We start from the raw sequence: 21,208 nt of genomic DNA, 5'->3' as shown, positions 1-21,208 counted from the left end.
TCCTTTGGCGGACGGTCCACATTGCTTTTAACATTACTCCACCGACTATTGTTAATGCTTTATTTGGGACTTCCCTTAATGGGATTGAGTCTGCCTTAGCAAGACATATTCGGGTTGGAGTCTGCGCTTTGCTGTGGACCATCTGGCTTTGCAGAAATGATTTGGTTTTTAACAGAACATCACGGATTCATTTTTTGCAGGTTATTTTCCGAGCTACGGCAGTGATCCGTTCGTGGTCGCTACTCACTCCGATGGAGGCCAGGGAGCATTTGGTTACTGGGTCTATCCGTTGGGAGATGGTAGCTCGGGATATCTTCAACCGGTTTGGATGGCGGTCATGTAATAGGATAGGCAATTAGTTTACCTACCTTTTTAGCCAGCCGGTTGTGGCATCTTTTCTTGGCTAGTTTGTGTTTCTTGCCTTTAGCGCTCTGTGTGAGCTGCCTTTTCTTTTTTTAAGTTTGAGACTTTGAAACTTTGTTGATACAATTTGATTTCTAGTTAATAAGATGATCGTATGCATCACTCTTGATGCAGAGGCCGAGGAGCCCCCTTTTTGAAAAGAAAAAACAAAATAGACGGGAGACGGTTACTCAAAAAAAAATAGACGGGAGACATTTTCAAAGAAAACATTTGGCTCCTCCACAGAAAAAATTGGCACGGAGGCAGCTAGCACGGTGATGACCGGCCGGTTAGCAGCCGTTGCAGCCGCACTTCTGTTGCACGACGCTGCACTTGCCGGTGGGGTCGCAGTTGAAGGTGGAGCAGCAGCTGGTGATCTGGCAGCTGCCCGGGTTCGACCTGGAGCAGCACCGGCACTGGAGGCACACCGGCGCCCCCGCTGCCAACGTCCCCGCGCCGCCGCCCGGGATCGCCGTCAGCGCATGATCCGGCGCCCCCACCGGCACCATGTCCGCATCCCATGCTGGTCACCAGTCACGGCAGAAAAACAATCAGCGATCACAACAGAAAGGCTCAATATTTGCTCGCGCATATGACGAGCCGCTACGCGTGTTATACCTTGAGCTCGTGGGATGGTGAAGAGGAGCGCGGTGGCGGCGAGAGCGATGGCGATACAGGTCATCTTCAGGCTGTACGCCATTGCTAACTGTCCCTGAGGATGGCCGAGAGGATCGAGCGTTCCCGGGAGACAGACGGAGGAATCGTTTGCTGTGGTCGATCTGCTATGACGTTGCGTCTAGGTAATAAGGATATAAATACACGACGATTAATTCGTTTCGAAGGCCAGCATTAATTTGCTTCGATCAGTTTTGGACCTTTTATTTCCATTGAATTCATTCCTGAGATCAAACCGAATAACCAAGCGACCGAGTTTTTACCAAAAAATCATTAAAGACTACTGTACTCTGGAGTATTTCTTTCGCCAAGTTTAAATGCCGGATTAAGTTATTGCTAAATAAAATCCTTTTCGTGCTTATCTTTAATTGCCCACCTGGTTAATCAGATTCCGTCATCCGTCATCCGTCGCTCTGACAGTCATACTGTCCTAAATATGCCGCCCACTGTTAATTTCCTAGTTGTCTTCTGGTCCAAAAAGTACTCAAATACATTATTTCATAAAATTTAACATCTTTATAATATATGTTTTGATATCTATTTTATTTCATAAAATTATAAATTTTTAGTGCGCATATAAAATAATTCCATGTTTAATGTTTTTGAAATACATGAAAAGGATTGTATGTATTTTGAACATTTTTTTTTCCAAATATGTGTTAAACATTTTTCATATACAGGTTGACATTTTTTTTGAATGTTACAAAACCATTTCTTAAAACTATGGGAACATTTTTTACATTGTGTAAATATTTCATAAAAGTTCAAGAAAATATTTTTGAAACTCATGAACATTATTTCAAATGTAATAACATACATTTGTTTGAAAGGAAGGGGAAAAATTGATTACCTGAACAATATTTTTACAGTGTATATTTTTTTGAAATGTCAAGTGTATTTTTGAAAATGGGTGAATATTTTAAATGTCACAAAAAAATTATTGAATGCTATCAACATTTATTAAAAACTATGAAAACAAACTTTCTACACTATATTATAACATATTCGCAGTTCACATTTTTTTAATCTCTTTAAGCCAATTAACACAATTATTTTCACATTTATATATTTAGAATATTTTAAAATATAACAAAAGAAAAAATAAAAAGAAAAATTAACACTACAGGGCCGAACCACTTAGCACGCTCCTTGAGGCGAGTATACCTCTGTTTCGCTATCAACGAAACAAAGACGAGGATTAGAGAGCAACTAGGCAAGGGGTAACCCTTGCGAGAGGGTCGCAAGGATCACTTTGTGGGCTTAAAGCACACCAAGTGGTATGTTCAGCAGCCACATGTCGCGTGCTGGGCGCTCCTCGGGATTTTTTTTTTAATTTTACTTTTTTATGCATTTTCAAGTTTTAGGTGGGATTTTTTCAGGGTTTTTGGGCTTTTTGATTTTCGCTTATTTTTCGTCGAAAAAAATGGATGGAAAAACATTGTTCTTCCACGATAAGCACAGATTTGCATTTCATGAGGCACATATTTGCTTCAGTTGTGCTTCTCGAAAAAGGAAAAAACATATTTTAATTTTTTTACGGAAAAACTAATGCCCACACGTGTGGGCGTTTGCACATCGCCCACACGCCTCCATCACCACTCATTTTGCCACGTATGAACAGATGACATCAGCAGAAATTTTTTTGGTTTTTGGCTTTAAAATGTTTTATCTCTTAATTAAAAAAGCGAATTAAAAATCCGTTTTCACCATTAAATCCGTCTCGACGAGATCTTCAAAACTAGACGCCATGTTGATATGCTTCGACGAAAAAAAAAATTTGCCCAAAAGTTGCCATGATGTTTACACTGTAGTTGCCATGGTGCTTAAACTAAAATTGCCATGTGGCAATTTTAGTTTGTAAATTTTGGCAATTTTAGTTTTTGATGATGGCAATTCCAGTACTTTGACCTTGAAAATATTTTTTTGCATGAACCATGTCAATTTTAAGTGCATGTATTATGGCAATTTTAGTTTATGGTGCATGGCAAGTCTAGTTTTTTAATTCTCCATTTTATAATATGTCAAAATTTACTTTTTAATATAAAAGAAAATAGCTAAAACATAACATGGCAACTTTAGTGTAAACATCATGGCAATACATGTGCAATAGACATGACAACTTTTGACAAAAAAAAAATCATCGAAATATATTGATATGAGATGTAGTTTTGAAGATCTCATCGTGGGGGATTTAATGATGAAAACGGATCTTCAATCAGATTTTTCATTTAAGAGATAAAACATTTTAAAAACTGAAAATCCAAAAAGATTTTCACATGCATGCATGCGGTGACATGGCGTAGTCTGTATGTTATAGGGCGTGTGGGCGGGTTTGACCCACACCACACGTGTGGGCGTTAGCGTTGTCCTTTTTTTAATGAAAAGCAAATATTTGCTTCTTGCAGAGCACATATTTGCTTCTTGTGGAGACACAGATTTACTTCTCCAAGAAGCACAATTGTGCTAATTGTGCTTCTCGGAAAGGGAAAAACATAAACAAAAATTTGCTTCCATCAGAAGCATATATAATTTCTTTTGCACAAATTTGCTTCCGTGAGAAGTCTCGGAAATGTAAAAAATGCGATTTTTTTGGCTTCCACAAGAAGTACAGATTTTCTTACGTGATAAGCACATATTTGTTTTTGTAAGAAGGATCTACTAGAGATGCTCTAAGTGATACTTCTTGCAAATATTACTCCCACCTTCACATGCGCTGGCAAGTGGCACACTACATGCTCGCCATTGTTTGCAACATGGGAGTTTTTTTCGTAGATTCTTTTATCAAAATGTTTACCTCTTCAACCGTGCGTTCCAATCCCGAACTATTTTCACCATTTGATTTCTCGCGTCGAGATCTTCGGAACTGGACCCATGTTAATAGGTTTTGTTGAACATTTTTTCAAGAAAAAGGGAAGAAGTCGAAATAAAAAACCAAGGCCGGAAGCACCTTTTCCCCACCTTTTCCCCTTTCCGAAAAGCATTCTCGTGGAAGCAAATCTGTGCCTCCACGAGAAGCACAGATTCGACCGTAAAATGCCGGCCGTTTTGTAGGATCTTGTTTTTTCGGCCCAAATGGATCCGCTAAAACGAAGCCTGGTATTTATAAAATATTATAGACGGCCCGCATATCCATCCCTCCGGCGCTATATGTGAGGGGTCGACCGGGTTCTAGGGTTAGCAAACCTAACACCTCCGTCGCATTCGCCTGCGCAACCGCTAGCCCTCCCCAACTCTGACGAAAAATCCTGCGCTTCGCCATTTTTCTTCTCGTCGATGACCAGTGGTGCTCACGGGCATGGCGGGTCGCTGCCATGCAAGCTCGCACGGAACGACGTGGGGGCAAGCAGCTCCAGCCGATCCGCAGCCGAGCCGTGGCACTCAAAGCAAGCGCTTGACCGCGGCCGACTCTCTCATACCAGCGGGCGGAGCCCTTAGAGCGGCTTCCACAAGGTCGACGCTAACTTCTTTTCACACTTCTAGAGGTGTTGGGAGGCCGATGCGGAGCACGTCGACGCGGAGCGGACGGTGGCGGCTGGAGAAGAAGGCGGTGCTAACCGTCTTGCCGCTGCCAAGGAGGAGCACGTCCTTGCCAACACGCTCGCAAGTCCGCTGCCAAGTTCTACCTCGGTGTCGATCGACGAGTGAGAACGTTGATTTAGGTTTAATTTATAGCGCGGAGTTTGTATTTCCTATATATGCACTATGGTTGTGATGAACTTTTTTTCTAGCGTGAAGATGTTATAAAATTTGCGGTACAAGATTTACATGATCTGTTCGGTCGAACTCTTCGCGTTTTCTAAAATCAAGTTTAGGGAACTTTAAACCGACTTTGCAGTACTGGATTTTAACGGATCTGCTAGAAATAATCTTAACCAGCGATTTCAGGATTTCCTGTTTGTCGTGCGTTGCCACAAATAGTAGCCATTTTTTCCTTTTTCGCGGGGCAAATAGTTGCGCTAAAAAAACTTGAGGCCTTTTCCCTTATTATATGGCATATCCATACTTTAATAACCTAGTGCCTGATCGATTGAAAGCAATATTTACTGTCAGATAGAAAGATGCTGATAGGAAAAAGGATGGTATTTACTTATTCTCAAGAATATATAGAAAGGAAAAAGCTTAATAGCCACTATTGATCCCCTGAACAGAGCACATGATTCGGGATCAGGTGCATATCGTAGAGGTAGTGAAGCAAATGGGCCAGCTCATTTTAGCGTAGGCAGAGAAGGCCATTAGGTAGGTTCGTTCCTGCTTTTGCGAACCTCCCGGTAGATTCCGGTCTGGTTCAAGTCTTGTTTTTCGTCGCTTTTTTCTTTTTAAATTGTTTTGTAAGAATATATTATTTTTCTTTATATATATTTTTTCAAGTTTATATTCCGTTTTAAAAAAATCAGAAATTAATAAAAAACATAATTTCAAAAATGTTTGTACTTTTCGAAATTGTTCAAAAACTTCAAAATAATTTTGGAATTTCAAAAACTGTTCATTTGTTCAAAAAAATGATCAGGATTTCAAAGGTTGTTCATGTTTTCAAATTTGATCGTCTTTTTGAACTTTTTTTCGTTTTTTAACGTTATAATTTTTAAAAATTGTTAATGTTTTCAAAATGATATTTATGTTTTTCAGAAAATATTCAGAATATTTCTTGTTCATGTTTAAAAAACTGAATTGGTTTTCATGAAATGTTCGGAATATCAAAATTGGTCACGTTATTAAAAAAATGCTCAGAATTTCAAAATTGTTCAGAATTTTCAAACAAAAAGTTTAATAAGTTTTAAATCTGTTGGCGTTGTCGATCAGTCACCAGCAGCGATCAGGTCCAGTGGTCAGCAACAAACGTTTAGCAATGGGAGGTCAGGATTTCGATTGCTTGCAAGTGTGTCGCTTTTGGGGAAAAATTTACGTTGCACTGTGCAATACTCCCTCCGTCCGAAATACTTGTCATTATAATTGATAAAAAGAGATATATCTAGAACTAACATACGTCAGATACACCCCCTTTTATCCATTTTGATGACAAGTATTTTCGGACGGAGGGAGTACAACACAACTCGCTTCGTTCTTGCCACCGGGCTTGCCCAATGTACGCCGCACGCGCTATTGGACAAAACAAGTGTCCAATAGGAGCCCTTAAAAAATTAAGCGTCCAATAGAGGAAAATCCTAACGGACACTCGTTGAGTCAAGTTACCGCTGCTTCGCACAGAGCCGAGCGACATAGCGATCAAGCTGGGCCGGCCCAATTACGAGATTTCCCACGTCCTACAGTGTCTTGTTTAGGAACATTCTGAAAGGTTTCTGGCCGGTTTTGGGAACCTTTTAGAAGCTTATTGAACCAGCTTTTTCACTAGTTTTTTTTCTTTCTTTTTCTTTTTAAGTTTCTTTTTCATTCTTCGTTTTTCTGTTTGTTTATTTAATTTTTCAATTACTTTTCTTCTTTTTTTTCTATTTGTTCTTCAGAATTTCATATTCTTTTCTAAAATTCTAAAAATGTTTAGAAGTTCAAAAAATGATCTTGTTATTCATATTTATTCATAAATACAAAAAAATGTTCTTCAATTTCGAAAAAATGTTCTTCTTTTTGAAAAAAAAAGGTTCGCATATTATAAAAAGAGTGTTCTCTAATCCATAAGTTCAAACAATGTTCAACTTTTCAGATTGTGTTTAGGAGCTTCAAAAAATGTTCCCATTTTCAAAATTTGTTTGCCAATTTACAAAAAATGTTCATGCTTTCAAAATGTTTTGGGTGTTTTGAGAAAATGTTTCCAATTAAAGAATTGTTCGCAGATTCCAAAAATATGTTCTTGTTTCAATTTTTGTTCGGGAGTTTCAAAAAATGTTTGCTTTTTAATAGAAAGTTTGGATTTTAAAAAAAATGTTTCTAAGTCTCAAAAAATGTTCCCAATTTCAAAAAATGTACGGAATTTTAAAAACCATTCAGAAATTTAGAAAATTGTCTGCGTTCTCAAAAAATATTTGTTTTATAAAAAAACTTGAATTTTTTAAACAAGTAAAATTCGGTTGCTACAGAACACTGGACATACAAAGTCCATCTGCTACAGTAGCCTACTCTTTGCAGTGACCCGTCTCGCTACAGTGCCTGGCTTGCTATATGGGCCGGCCAATAGGGGAGCGCGCCTGTGCGATTGCTCGACTATTTGAAGCAGCGAGCGTCGAACAGGAGCTCCCTCTAATAGAAGCTCCCATAAACACGCATCCAGACCTATCGAGGTCGGCAACCAGTGTGAGCCTCCCCTTCGCTCTGCAGCCCACAAGAAAAGCGGGACCGAGGCGCCATGCGTAGCCAAACAAGGATCCCTAAAAAAGTCCAAAATAAACCTTGAATTTATAAATAAAAGTTAAATCGAACCTTGAACTTTGAATCCCTAAAATCAGCACACTGAACTCTCTGATCCCGGTCTATTTTAGACCTTGCGCGTGTCGGTGTTCTGGATATGGGGGTATCCAGCCCTGCCTGCCTGCGGCCCACCACATGGCTCCATGGACGGCCTGGTATGGCCCAGCTTCAGCATCAACAGCTCAAGACCCTTGCAAGGGGCCAAGCCTCGCGAGGCGGACGATGCCAAGACCCCCGAGGGGATCGGCCTCTTCGGGCTAGCTCCCGAGGGGCGGAGAGTTCTATGCAAGGTTTACCTCATGAGGCTTAGCTGACGTGAGTCATGATGACCAAGGCCAGGCGGGCGCCAGCGGGTGTAGAGCGCAGGTTTCCTCTTCGGTGCAAAGGAGGCAAGCCACAGGCGCGGAGTCCCGAGGAATCAACCAAAGGTTTCCATTCTGGTGCAACAAGACCAAGACCGCCAGGACGGCAGGACGGAGGTCATCACCGAGCCCACCGCAGCGTCACGACTAGAGGCTTTTCGCAGACGAAGACTACTTTTGTGAGGATAAGTTGTACTACCTGTCCCTTTTCAAATCCGGTCGTTGTGGGATCCCTTCCCGCCAACATTTGGGAAGAGGACTGTCGGTGTCAAAACCGGCGGATCTCAGGTAAGGGGTCCCGAACTGTGCGTCTAGGTGGATGGTAACAGGAGACAAGGGACACGATGTTTTTACCCAGGTTCGGGCCCTCTCGATGGAGGTAAAACCCTACTCCTGCTTGATTGATATTGATGATATGGGTAGTACAAGAGTGGATCTACCACGAGATCAAGGCGGCTAAACCCTAGAAGCTAGCCTATGGTATGATTGTTGTAATGGTTGTTGTGTCCTACGAACTAAAACCCTCCGGTTTATATAGACAATGGTGACGGCTAGGGTTACACAGAGTCGGTTACAATGGTAGGAGATCTACATATCCGTATCGCCAAGCTTGCCTTCCACGCCAAGGAAAGTCCCATCCGGACACGGGACGAAGCCTTCAATCTTGTATCTTCATAGTCTTGGAGTCCGGCTGTCCGGACACCCCCTAGTCCAGGACTCCCTCAATAGCCCCTAAACCAGGCTTCAATGACGATGAGTCCGGCGCGCATATTGTTCGGCATTGCAAGGTGGGTTCTTCCTCCGAATAATTCATAGAAGATTGTGAACACCAGGATAGTGTCCGGCTCTGCAAAATAAATTCCACATTCCACCGTAGAGAGAATAATATGTACACAAGTTCAATCTGCTGACGTATTCTGTGGCATGACGTCACGCCACTACCAAGCCTTTACTTGAATCGTTTTTTATTATAACACCTCAGTGCGTTTAGCGAAGCGGTTTCCTTGGCACGTCTTGTCGAAGCAGAGATCGTGTTCCCCTTATTCCGGGATTCCCATCAATACGGACATGGGTAACCCAACCATGCCTGTTGCCACACCTCCTCTATCGGAGGCGAGTCCCGAACGGTCACAGGGACGGCTGTTGGTATTCTCCCTCTTTATAATGGGACCAAGGCTTGTTTCTTTTCTTCATTCCTCAATCGAATCTACTCCTTGCCCCGAGTTCCAACACCCAGAGCCCCAGATTCGAGTGCTTCGGACCTTCAATAATGTCCGGCTCCGACCTACAGGGCCGGTGGATGCCCTCCTCCGTTACGTAAGAAGACGTGCTAAAGTTGCGAGAGGCCAAGTACCTAACTTCCGAGGTTTCGCACAGGTTGCCCGCCGAAGGGCAAGTCATCCCCACCCCTGAGCCCGGCGAGTATGTCGTGTTTGTATCCCACCTCCGTCGGGGTTTAGGCTTCCCGATGGATCCTTTTGTGAGAGGGCTCATGTTTTACTATGGATTGGATTTCCACGACTTGGCTCCGGGGTCTATCCTCCACATCTCTTCATTCATTGTCGTCTGCGAAGCTTTCCTCCGTGTTACCCCTCACTTCGGCTTGTGGCTTAAGACCTTCGACGTGGAGCCGAAGATGATCGAGGGGCGTCAAGCAGAGTGCGGTGGGGTGGTTGTAAGCCGAAGGGCCGATGCTCCATGGCCCGAGGGATCTTTTCAGGAGGAGCTCGGCTTGTGGCAGCAGGAGTGGTTCTACATAACCGCTCCCAGGGGCAGCAGGCAGAAGCCACCACCCATCTTCCGCTCGGGCTCTCCACAGCGGTTGATGTCATGGGTCAGCCAAGGGCTCAACTGGGGGTCGTCAAAGGACGTGCCTCTTCTACAGGGCCGGATTCGAGACCTCCAAGTGAGGGAGATCGATCTGGTGGTGGTGATGCAGGTCATGCTGATTAGGCGTCTCCTGCCCTGCAAACGTCGCCCTCTCCGACTGTGGGAGTTTAATCCGGAGGGACCGCGAATTCTTCAACACTTCATGGGTACGACACCCGTGGAGATGTACAAACTGTTCTTCGGATCATGAGCGGCGTGTCCGGAATTGACCGAGGATGCCGGCCTAAGCTACAATTGCCCAAATACACAAGTAAGTAGTTCCGTGTCCGGACATACCGTTTGTTTGCCTTTCTATGATTCGCTTTTTGACCAATTGCCCTCTAAACAGGAGTGGACAGCGCAAGCAAAACTGATACGGTGTCCGGCCCCCCTCCCAGAGACCGCGCCGGATCCCGTGCTGGTCAGGATGTTGGAGGTTGCGCCTTCAGAGGAAGGCGAAGGGGAGAACAGAGGAACTACCGCCTCCACCAAGGAGGCCTTTGAGGAAGGGGGGATCGAGAATCCCTCCTTCCAGGGGGAGAAGAGGACCACCTCCGAAAACCCGGAGGCCAAAGCCCCAAAGCGGGGGAAGAGATCTTCACCAGAGGGTCCTGCGTCCGGAGAGGCTCCGGCCACACAATCTCCCCTAAAGAATCAGCCCTCCAGCGAGCCGTAAGTAGAAAAAAGGGAGTTTCGTAATAAGGGACATCCCTATTTGCGCTTCTGAGGATAACTTAAGTTTTTACCTTGTAGTTCGGATCTCCGTCCTTCTCAGATGAGCTCATCTTCGGGGGAACTCCGTCCGGAGATGATGGAGAGCGAGACGCCTCCATCTGCCGCACCATCGGATAGGGCGGACGAGCCTGAAGTGTCATCATGGAGGGTATCCCCGAGTCCGGCAGGGCCGAATAGTTCGGCACCAACTGGTGTGCGGCCGGGGGAGCTAAAGGATCTGCTTGAGAGGGCGTCCATCTCAGAAGGTCACCGTACACTGATGAGTACGGTGATTGAAAGAATTTCATCCGCTGAAGGCGCATTGCGTGAAGCTGTCAGGAGTTTGCTGGCGGGATTTGAGGTACGTAAAAATGACACGCCCTTTGACAGTTTTACACATAAAGTGCGCCCTGTATAGATAGTAGCCCCTGAGACTCGGTAGGGTGTCGAGAACGACAGCGTGCCGAGGATCAAAATCCCAGGTATTGATTTTCGCCTTTCCTATGCAGGGGGCGGATAGTTCAGTGGCTAGCCGGACTGATGGAGTTGCCGAACTAAAGCGGCAGCTCGACGTTGCGGATGCGGACATCGCGCTGGTCAATAAACGACTTGACGAGTCGCAAGGTAGGTTTTTTCTCCGTGGTCACCTAGTAAGGGAGCCGAAGCCCACTCCTTACAACATGTGTGCTAAATGCAGATGGTGCCGCTGCTGTGGAGAGCCTTCGGGCAGAACTTGCTCAAGCCAAGGAGCAAGCCCGAAGGAGTGATGCGGCTGCCTCGAGGGCGGCCGAAGAGCTAGAAGCCGAAAGGGCTGCACACTGCCAAAGCAGGGAGGAGATGGCTGAAATGGCCGTGAAGTTAAAAGGTGCCACCGACCGCAATGAGGTTCTTGAAAAGGAGCGCCTAGCGGAGCGAGAAGACCTGGGGAAGGCCACCGCCTAAGCCAAGGATGCCCATTCTGCAATGCGTGCTATAAAGGAGGAGCTGCGCCAGGCCGGAGACATTGTGGCTGGCAAGCCTTTTCTGCTGCGCCGAAGGTTTACAGATCCAAAGTATGCTCAGCTGGGCCAGCTATGGGGTCTGGAGGATCCTTATATGGACTTAGCGGCGAGTGCGGCAGATGCCGTTGTGCACTTCCGAAGTCAGAAGGATCACAAGACGGAAGAGCTGTTTTGGTCTCAATTCCATAGTCCGGAACATTCACTTCCGCTGACCGATCGGCTGGCCGAGTGGGCTGAACTGAATAGATTGTCCGGACTTGCCATGACGGATATCGTGGCTCATGTCTGGCCGGATAGGCCCAAGCCGAAGAGTTATTTTGGCTTATTGCAGCAATTCCTTGGGGCGGTGCCGCATATCAAGGCGATGAAGCGGTCGGCTTGCATAGAAGGTGCACGGATGGCCCTCGCCCGTGTGAAGACACATTGGACAGAGATGGATGCCACCGCTATTGCGACCCAGGGTTCGGACAAGAGTCGGTTACCCGCCGAGCACTATTTTGGGGAAGTTCTGCCTGGTGCTCGTATAATAGAGTCGCAGTGCTCAAAGAATGTCACGTTCAAACGAACGTTTTTGGTTTGTAAAATGATGTTTATGATGTAAGCGCTTTTTTTGGACTTGTGCGTTCAAGTATTAAAATATCTCCTGTGCGGCCGTTTATGTATACGTGTGTATAACCTGAAAGATGGCAGTCGTCGGCTTCAGCCCCCATGCACAAGGTGTGGGGGTGTTCGCAAAAATAGCGCATTTTCACACTTAATCCGACGTCTCGGTCCTGTGAAGGAGGTGGTGAAGGAAATATGCCCTAGAGGCAATAATAAAGTTATTATTTATTTCCTCATATCATGATAAATGTTTATTATTCATGCTAGAATTGTATTAACCGGAAACATGATACATGTGTGAATACATAGACAAACATATAGTCACTAGTATGCCTCTACTTGACTAGCTCATTAATCAAAGATGGTTATGTTTCCTAACCATAGACATGTGTTGTCATTTGATTAATGGGATCACATCATTAGGTGAATGATGTGATTGACATGACCCATTCGTTAGCCTAGCACTTGATCGTTTAGTATACTGCTATTGCTTTCTTCATGACTTATACAAGTTCTTGTAACTATGAGAATTATGCAACTCCCGTTTACCGGAGGAACACTTTGTGTGCTACCAAACGTCATAACGTAACTGGGTGATTATAAAGGTGCTCTACAGGTGTCTTCGAAGGTACATGTTGAGTTGGCATAATTCGAGATTAGGTTTTGTCACTCCAATTGTCGGAGAGGTATCTCTAGGCCCTCTCGGTAATACTCATCACCTAAGCCTTGCAAGCATTATAACTAATGAGTTAGTTATGAGATGATGTATTACGGAACGAGTAAAGAGACTTGCCAGTAACGAGATTGAACTAGGTATTGAATACCGACGATCGAATCTCGGGCAAGTAACATACCGATGACAAAGGGGACAACGTATGTTGTTATGCGGTTTGACCGATAAAGATCTTCGTAGAATATGTGGGAACCAATATGAACATCCAGGTTCCGCTATTGGTTATTGACCGAGAATAGTTCTAGGTCATGTCTACATAGTTCTCGAACCCGTAGGGTCCGCACGCTTAATGTTACGATGACAGTTTTATTATGAGTTTATAAGTTTTGATGTACCGAAGGTTGTTCAGAGTCCCGGATGTGATCATGGACATGACGAGGAGTCTCGAAATGGTCGAGACATAAAGATTGATATATTGGATGACTATATTTGGACACCGGAAGTGTTTCGGGTGTTTTCGAAGAAAAACCGGAGTACCGGAGGGTTACCGGAACCCCCCGGGAAGTAATGGGCCTTGATGGGCCCTATTGGAGAGAGAGAGAGGGGCCGACCAGGGCAAGTGGCGCGCCCCCTCCCCTTGAGTCCGAATAGGACAAGGAAGGGGGGGCGGCGCCCCCCTTGCCTTCCCCCTCTCCGACTCCTTCCTTCCCCCTCCTTCTTGGAATAGGAAAGGGAGGGGGAAACCTACTTGGAGTAGGTTTCCCCCTCCTAGGGCGCGCCTCCCCTTAGGCCGGCCCCCTCCTCCTCTCCCCCTTTATATACGGGGGCGGGGGGCACCCCATAGACACACAAGTTGATCTACGGATCGTTCCTTAGCCGTGTGCGGTGCCCCCCTCCACCATAATCCACCTCGATCATATCGTCGCGGAGTTTAGGAGAAGCCCTGCGCCGGTAGAACATCATCATCGTCACCAAGCTGTCGTGCTGACGAAACTCATCCCCGACGCTTCGCTGGATTGGAGCCCGGGGGACGTCATCGAGCTGAACGTGTGCTGAACACGGAGGTGCCGTACGTTCGGTGCTTGGATCGGTCGATTCGTGAAGACGTGCGACTACATCAACCGCGTTGTCATAACGCTTCCGCTTACGGTCTACGAGGGTACGTGGACGGACACTCTCCCCTCTCGTTGCTATGCCATCACCATGGTCTTGAGTGTGCATAGGAAAATTATTGAAATTACTGCGTTCCCCAACAGTGGTATCAGAGCCTAGGTTTTATGGTTTGATGTTATATGCACGAGTAGAACACAAGTGAGTTGTGGGCGATATAAGTCATACTGCTTACCAGCATGTCATACTTTGGTTCGGCGGTATTGTTGGATGAAGCGGCCCGGACCGACATTACGCGTACGCTTACGCGAGACTGGTTTTACCACCGTGCTTTGCACACAGGTGACTAGCGGGTGTTAGTTTCTCCAACTTTAGTTGAACCGAGTGTGGCTACGCCCGGTCCTTGCAAAGGTTAAAACAGCATCAACTTGACAAACTATCGTTGTGGTTTTAATGCGTAGGTGAGATTGGTTCTTGCTTAAGCCCGTAGCAGCCACGTAAAACTTGCAACAACAAAGTAGAGGACATCTAACTTGTTTTTGCAGGGCATGTTGTGATGTGATATGGCCAAGATGTGATGCTATATTTTATTGTATGAGATGATCATGTTTTGTAACCGAAGTTATCGGCAACTGGCAGGAGCCATATGGTTGTCGCTTTATTGTATGAAATGCAAACGCCCTATAATTGCTTTACTTTATCACTAAGCGGTAGCGATAGTCGTAGAAGCAATAGATGGCGTAAACGACAACGATGCTACAATGGAGATCAAGGTGTCGCGCCAGTGACGATGGTGATCACGACGGTGCTTCGGAGATGGTGATCACAAGCACAAGATGATGATGGCCATATCATATCACTTATATTGATTGCATGTGATGTTTATCCTTTATGCATCTTATCTTGCTTTGATTGACGGTAGCATTTTAAGATGATCTCTCACTAAAATTATCAAGAAGTGTTCTCCCTGAGTATGCACCATTGCCAAAGTTCATCGTGCCCAGACACCATGTGATGATCGGGTGTGATAAGCTCTACGTCCATCTACAACGGGTGCAAGCCAGTTTTGCACACGCGGAATACTCAGGTTAAACTTGACGAGCCTAGCATATGCAGATATGGCCTCGGAACACGGAGACCGAAAGGTCGAGCGTGAATCATATAGTAGATATGATCAACATAGTGATGTTCACCATTGAAAACTACTCCATCTCACGTGATGATCGGTTATGGTTTAGTTGATTTGGATCACGTAATCACTTAGATGACTAGAGAGATGTCTGTCTAAGTGGGAGTTCTTAAGTAATATGATTAATTGAACTTAAATTTATCATGAACTTAGTACCTGATAGTATTTTGCTTGTCTATGTTTGTTTGTAGATAGATGGCTCGTGCTGTTGTTCCGTTGAATTCTAATGCGTTCCTTGAGAAAGCAAAGTTGAAAGATGATGGTAGCAATTACACGGACTGGGTCCGAAACCTGAGGATTATCCTCATTGCTGCACAGAAAAGTTACGTCCTGGAAGCGCCGCTGGGTGCCAGGCCTGCTGCTGATGCAACTGACGATGTTAAGAACGTCTGGCAGAGCAAAGCTGATGACTACTCTATAGTTCAGTGTGCCATGCTTTACGGCTTAGAACCGGGTCTTCAACGACGTTTTGAACGTCATGGAGCATATGAGATGTTCCAGGAGTTGAAGTTAATATTTCAAGAAAATGCCCGGATTGAGAGATATGAAGTCTCCAATAAGTTCTACAGCTGCAAGATGGAGGAGAATAGTTCTGTCAATGAGCATATACTCAAAATGTCTGGGTATAATAATCACTTGATTCAACTGGGAGTTAATCTTCCGGATGATAGCGTCATTAACAGAATTCTCCAATCACTGCCACCAAGCTACAAGAGCTTTGTGATGAACTATAATATGCAAGGGATGAACAAGACTATTCCCGAGCTCTTCGCAATGCTAAAAGCTGCGGAGGTAGAAATCAAGAAGGAGCATCAAGTGTTGATGGTCAACAAGACCACTAGTTTCAAGAAAAAGGGCAAAGGGAAGAAGAAGGGGAACTTCAAGAAGAACAGCAAGCAAGTTGCTGCTCAAGAGAAGAAACCCAAGTCTGGACCTAAGCCTGAAACTGAGTGCTTCTACTGCAAGCAGACTGGTCACTGGAAGCGGAACTGCCCCAAGTATTTGGCGGATAAGAAGGATGGAAAAGTGAACAAAGGTATATGTGATATACATGTTATTGATGTGTACCTAACTAGAGCTCGTAGTAGCACCTGGGTATTTGATACTGGTTCTGTTGCTAATATTTGCAACTCGAAACAGGGACTACGGAATAAACGAGCACTGGCCAAGGACGAGGTGACGATGCGCGTGGGAAACGGTTCCAAAGTCGATGTGATCGCGGTCGGCACGCTACCTCTACATCTACCTTCGGGATTAGTTTTAGACCTGAATAATTGTTATTTGGTGCCAGCGTTGAGCATGAACATTATATCTGGATCTTGTTTGATGTGAGACGGTTTTTCATTTAAATCAGAGAATAATGGTTGTTCTATTTATATGAGTAATATCTTTTATGGTCATGCACCCTTGAAGAGTGGTCTATTTTTATTGAATCTCGATAGTAGTGATACACATATTCATAATGTTGAAGCCAAAATATGCAGAGTTGATAATGATGGTGCAACTTATTTGTGGCACTGCCATTTAGGTCATATCGATGTAAAGCGCATGAAGAAACTCCATACTGATGGACTTTTGGAATCACTTGATTATGAATCACTTGGTACTTGCGAACCGTGCCTCATGGGCAAGATGACTAAAAGACCGTTCTCCGGTACTATGGAGAGAGCAACAGATTTGTTGGAAATCATACATACAGATGTATGTGGTCCAATGAATGTTGAGGCTCGTGGCGGATATCGTTATTTTCTCACCTTCACAGATGATTTGAGAAGATATGGGTATATCTACTTAATGAAGCAGAAGTCTGAAACATTTGGAAAGTTCAAAGAATTTCAGAGTGAAGTGGAAAATCATCGTAACAAAAAAAATAAAGTTTCTACGATCTGGTCGTGGAGGAGAATATTTGAGTTTTGAGTTTGGTTTACATTTGAAACAATGCGGAATAGTTTCGCAACTCACACCACCTGGAACACCACAAAGAAATGGTGTGTCCGAACGTCGTAATCGTACTTTACTAGATATGGTGCGATCTATGATGTCTCTTACTGATTTACCGCTATTGTTTTGGGGTTATGCTTTAGAGACGGCTGCATTCACATTAAATAGGGCACCATCTAAATCCGTTGAAACGACGCCTTATGAACTGTGGTTTGGCAAGAAACCAAAGTTGTCGTTTCTTAAAGTTTGGGGCTGCGATGCTTATGTGAAGAAACTTCAACCAGATAAGCTCGAACCCAAATCGGAGAAATGTGTCTTCATAGGATACCCAAAAGAGACTATTGGGTACACCTTCTATCACAGATCCGAAGGCAAGACATTCGTTGCTAAGAATGGATCCTTTCTAGAGAAGGAGTTTCTCTCGAAAGAAGTGAGTGGGAGGAAAGTAGAACTTGATGAGGTAACGGTACCTGCTCCCTTATTGGAAAGTAGTTCATCACAGAAATCAGTTCCTGTGACAAATACACCAATTAGTGAGGAAGCTAATGATATTGATCATGAAACTTCAGATCAAGTGTCTACTGAACCTCGTAGGTCTACCAGAGTAAGATCCGCACCAGAGTGGTACGGTAATCCTGTTCTGGAAGTCATGTTACTTGACCATGATGAACCTACGAACTATGAGGAAGGGATGATGAGCCCAGATTCCGCAAAATGGCTAGAGGCCATGAAATCTGAGATGGGATCCATGTATGAGAACAAAGTATGGACTTTGGTTGACTTGCCCGATGATCGGCAAGCCATTGGGAATAAATGGATCTTTAAGAAGAAGACTGACGCTGACGGTAATGTAACTGTCTATAAAGCTTGACTTGTTGCGAAAGGTTTTCGACAAGTTCAAGGGGTTGACTACGATGAGACTTTCTCACCCGTAGTGATGCTTAAGTCTGTCCGAATCATGTTAGCAATTGCCGCATTTTATGATTATGAAATTTGGCAGATGGATGTAAAAACTGCATTCCTGAATGGATTTCTGGAAGAAGAGTTGTATATGATGCAACCGGAAGGTTTTATCGATCCTAAGGGAGCTAACAAAGTGTGCAAGCTCCAGCGATCAATCTATGGTCTGGTGCAAGCCTCTCGGAGTTGGAATAAACGCTTTGATAGTGTGATCAAAGCATATGGTTTTATACAGACTTTTGGAGAAGCCTGTATTTACAAGAAAGTGAGTGGGAGCTCTGTAGCATTTCTAATATTATATGTGGATGACATATTGTTGATTGGAAATGATATAGAATTTCTGGATAGCATAAAAGGATACTTGAATAAAAGTTTTTCAATGAAAGACCTCGGTGAAGCTGCTTACATATTGGGCATTAAAATCTATAGAGATAGATCAAGACGCTTGATTGGACTTTCACAAAGCACGTACCTTGATAAAGTATTGAAAAGGTTCAATATGGATCAGGCGAAGAAAGGGTTCTTGCCTGTATTACAAGGTATAAAGTTGAGTCAGACTCAATGCCCGACCACTGCAGAAGATAGAGAGAAAATGAAAGGAGTTCCCTATGCTTCAGCCATAGGCTCTATCATGTATGCAATGCTGTGTACCAGACCTGATGTGTGCCTTGCTATTAGTTTAGCAGGGAGGTACCAAAGTAATTCAGGAGTGGGTCACTGGACAGCGATCAAGAACATCCTGAAATACCTGAAAAGGACTAAGGATATGTTTCTCGTATATGGAGGTGACAAAGAGCTAGTCGTAAATGGTTACGTCGATGCAAGCTTTGACACTGATCCGTACGATTCTAAATCGCAAACCGGATCGTATTTTTATTAAATGGTGGAGCTGTAAGTTGGTGCAGCTCTAAACAAAGAGTCGTGGCGGGATCTACATGTGAAGTGGAGTACATAGCTGCTTCGGAAGCAGCGAATGAAGGAGTCTGGATGAAAGAGTTCATTTCCGATCTAGGTGTTATACCTAGTGCATCGGGACCAATGAAGATCTTCTGTGACAATACTGGTGCAATTGCCTTGGCAAAGGAATCCAGATTTCACAAGAGGACCAAGCACATCAAGAGACACTTCAATTCCATTCGGGACCAAGTCCAAGTGGGAGACATAGAGATTTGCAAGATACATACGGATCTGAATGTTGCAGACCCGTTCACTAAGCCTCTCTCACGAGCAAAACATGATCAGCACCAAGACTCCATGGGTGTTAGAATCATTACTATGTAATCTAGATTATTGACTGTAGTGCAAGTGGGAGACTGAAGGAAATATGCCCTAGAGGCAATAATAAAGTTATTACTTATTTCTTCATATCATGATAAATGTTTATTATTCATGCTAGAATTGTATTAACCGGAAACATGATACATGTGTGAATACATAGACAAACATATAGTCACTAGTATGCCTCTACTTGACTAGCTCATTAATCAAAGATGGTTATGTTTCCTAACCATAGACATGTGTTGTCATTTGATTAATGGGATCACATCATTAGGTGAATGATGTGATTGACATGACCCATTCGTTAGCCTAGCACTTGATCGTTTAGTATACTGCTATTGCTTTCTTCATGACTTATACAAGTTCCTGTAACTATGAGAATTATGCAACTCCCGTTTACCGGAGGAACACTTTGTGTGCTACCAAACGTCACAACGTAACTGGGTGATTATAAAGGTGCTCTACAGGTGTCTCCGAAGGTACATGTTGAGTTGGCATAATTCGAGATTAGGTTTTGTCACTCCGATTGTCGGAGAGGTATCTCTGGGCCCTCTCGGTAATACTCATCACCTAAGCCTTGCAAGCATTATAACTAATGAGTTAGTTATGAGATGATGTATTACGGAACAAGTAAAGAGACTTGCCAGTAACGAGATTGAACTAGGTATTGAATACCGACGATCGAATCTCGGGCAAGTAACATACCGATGACAAAGGGAACAATGTATGTTGTTATGCGGTTTGACCGATAAAGATCTTCGTAGAATATGTGGGAACCAATATGAACATCCAGGTTCCGCTATTGGTTATTGACCGAGAATAGTTCTAGGTCATGTCTACATAGTTCTCGAACCCGTAGGGTCCGCACGCTTAACGTTACGATGACAGTTTTATTATGAGTTTATAAGTTTTGATGTACCGAAGGTTGTTCGGAGTCCCGGATGTGATCATGGACATGACGAGGAGTCTCGAAATGGTCAAGACATAAAGATTGATATATTGGATGACTATATTCGGACAAAGGAAGTGTTTCGGGTGTTTTCGGAGAAAAACCGGAGTACCGGAGGGTTACCGGAACCCCCCCGGGAAGTAATGGGCCTTGATGGGCCCTATTGGAGAGAGAGAGGGGCCGGCCAGGGCAAGTGGCGCACCCCCTCCCCTTGAGTCCGAATAGGACAAGGAAGGGGGGGGGGCGCCCCCTTGCCTTCCCCCTCTCCCACTCCTTCCTTCCCCCTCCTTGGAATAGGAAAGGGAGGGGGAAACCTACTTGGAGTAGGTTTCCCCCTCCTAGGGCGCGCCTCCCCTTAGGCCGGCCCCCTCCTCCTCTCCCCCTTTATATACGGGGGTGGGGGGCACCCCATAGACACACAAGTTGATCTACGGATCATTCCTTAGCCGTGTGCGGTGCCCCCTTCCACCATAATCCACCTCGGTCATATCGTCGCGGAGTTTAGGAGAAGCCCTGCGCCGGTAGAACATCATCATCGTCACCACACAGTCGTGCTGACGAAACTCATCCCCGATGCTTCGCTGGATTGGAGCCCGGGGGACGTCATCGAGCTGAACGTGTGCTGAACACGGAGGTGCCGTACGTTCGGTGCTTGGATCGGTCGATTCGTGAAGATGTACGACTACATCAACCGCGTTGTCATAATGCTTCCGCTTACGGTCTACGAGGGTACGTGGACGGACACTCTCCCCTCTCGTTGCTATGCCATCACCATGATCTTGAGTGTGCGTAGGAAATTTTTTGAAATTACTGCGTTCCCCAACAGGTGGTAGCGTAGCAAACGAGGCAACCGGACTATAATGCTTTATCACTTTCACTTAGCCATAGGAGTTCGAGGGTGGGGCTACGATATAGCCCCTAGTGGCACCGCGCTCTCCGAATTCGGGGCGCGTATGGGCCTGACCGGGAAACGGTCCTTCGTCAAAGTGGAGGAATTCTAAACATTCCGGTAGTTGATCGAGTGGTTGACCAGTCTCTCGCTGTATCATGACAGTCAGTTTTCGGCTTTCTCTACTGAGGTGCTCGCCCGACCGAACCGGGGCACAATCGCAGTAGTTCTCCTGG

At 44.8% G+C, this 21,208-nt stretch overlaps 1 protein-coding gene across 1 annotated transcript; it reads right to left on the bottom strand.

Moving 5' to 3' along the window:
• Positions 1-591: 591 nt before the first annotated feature.
• On the bottom strand, positions 592-1,160 carry LOC123041149 (uncharacterized). Its single transcript, XM_044463845.1, has 2 exons — positions 1,021-1,160; positions 592-925 (listed from the first exon to the last, which is right to left on the bottom strand). The coding sequence occupies exons 1-2, from the start codon at positions 1,100-1,102 to the stop codon at positions 693-695; spliced, it is 315 nt and encodes a 104-aa protein (XP_044319780.1). The 5' UTR covers positions 1,103-1,160; the 3' UTR covers positions 592-692.
• Positions 1,161-21,208: the final 20,048 nt, after the last annotated feature.

This window comes from Triticum aestivum, chromosome 2B (assembly GCF_018294505.1).
Source record: "Triticum aestivum cultivar Chinese Spring chromosome 2B, IWGSC CS RefSeq v2.1, whole genome shotgun sequence".
NCBI lineage: Eukaryota > Viridiplantae > Streptophyta > Magnoliopsida > Poales > Poaceae > Triticum > Triticum aestivum.
The sequence above is the reverse complement of the archived record's forward strand: the minus strand, read 5'-3'. Positions and strand labels throughout refer to the sequence as shown.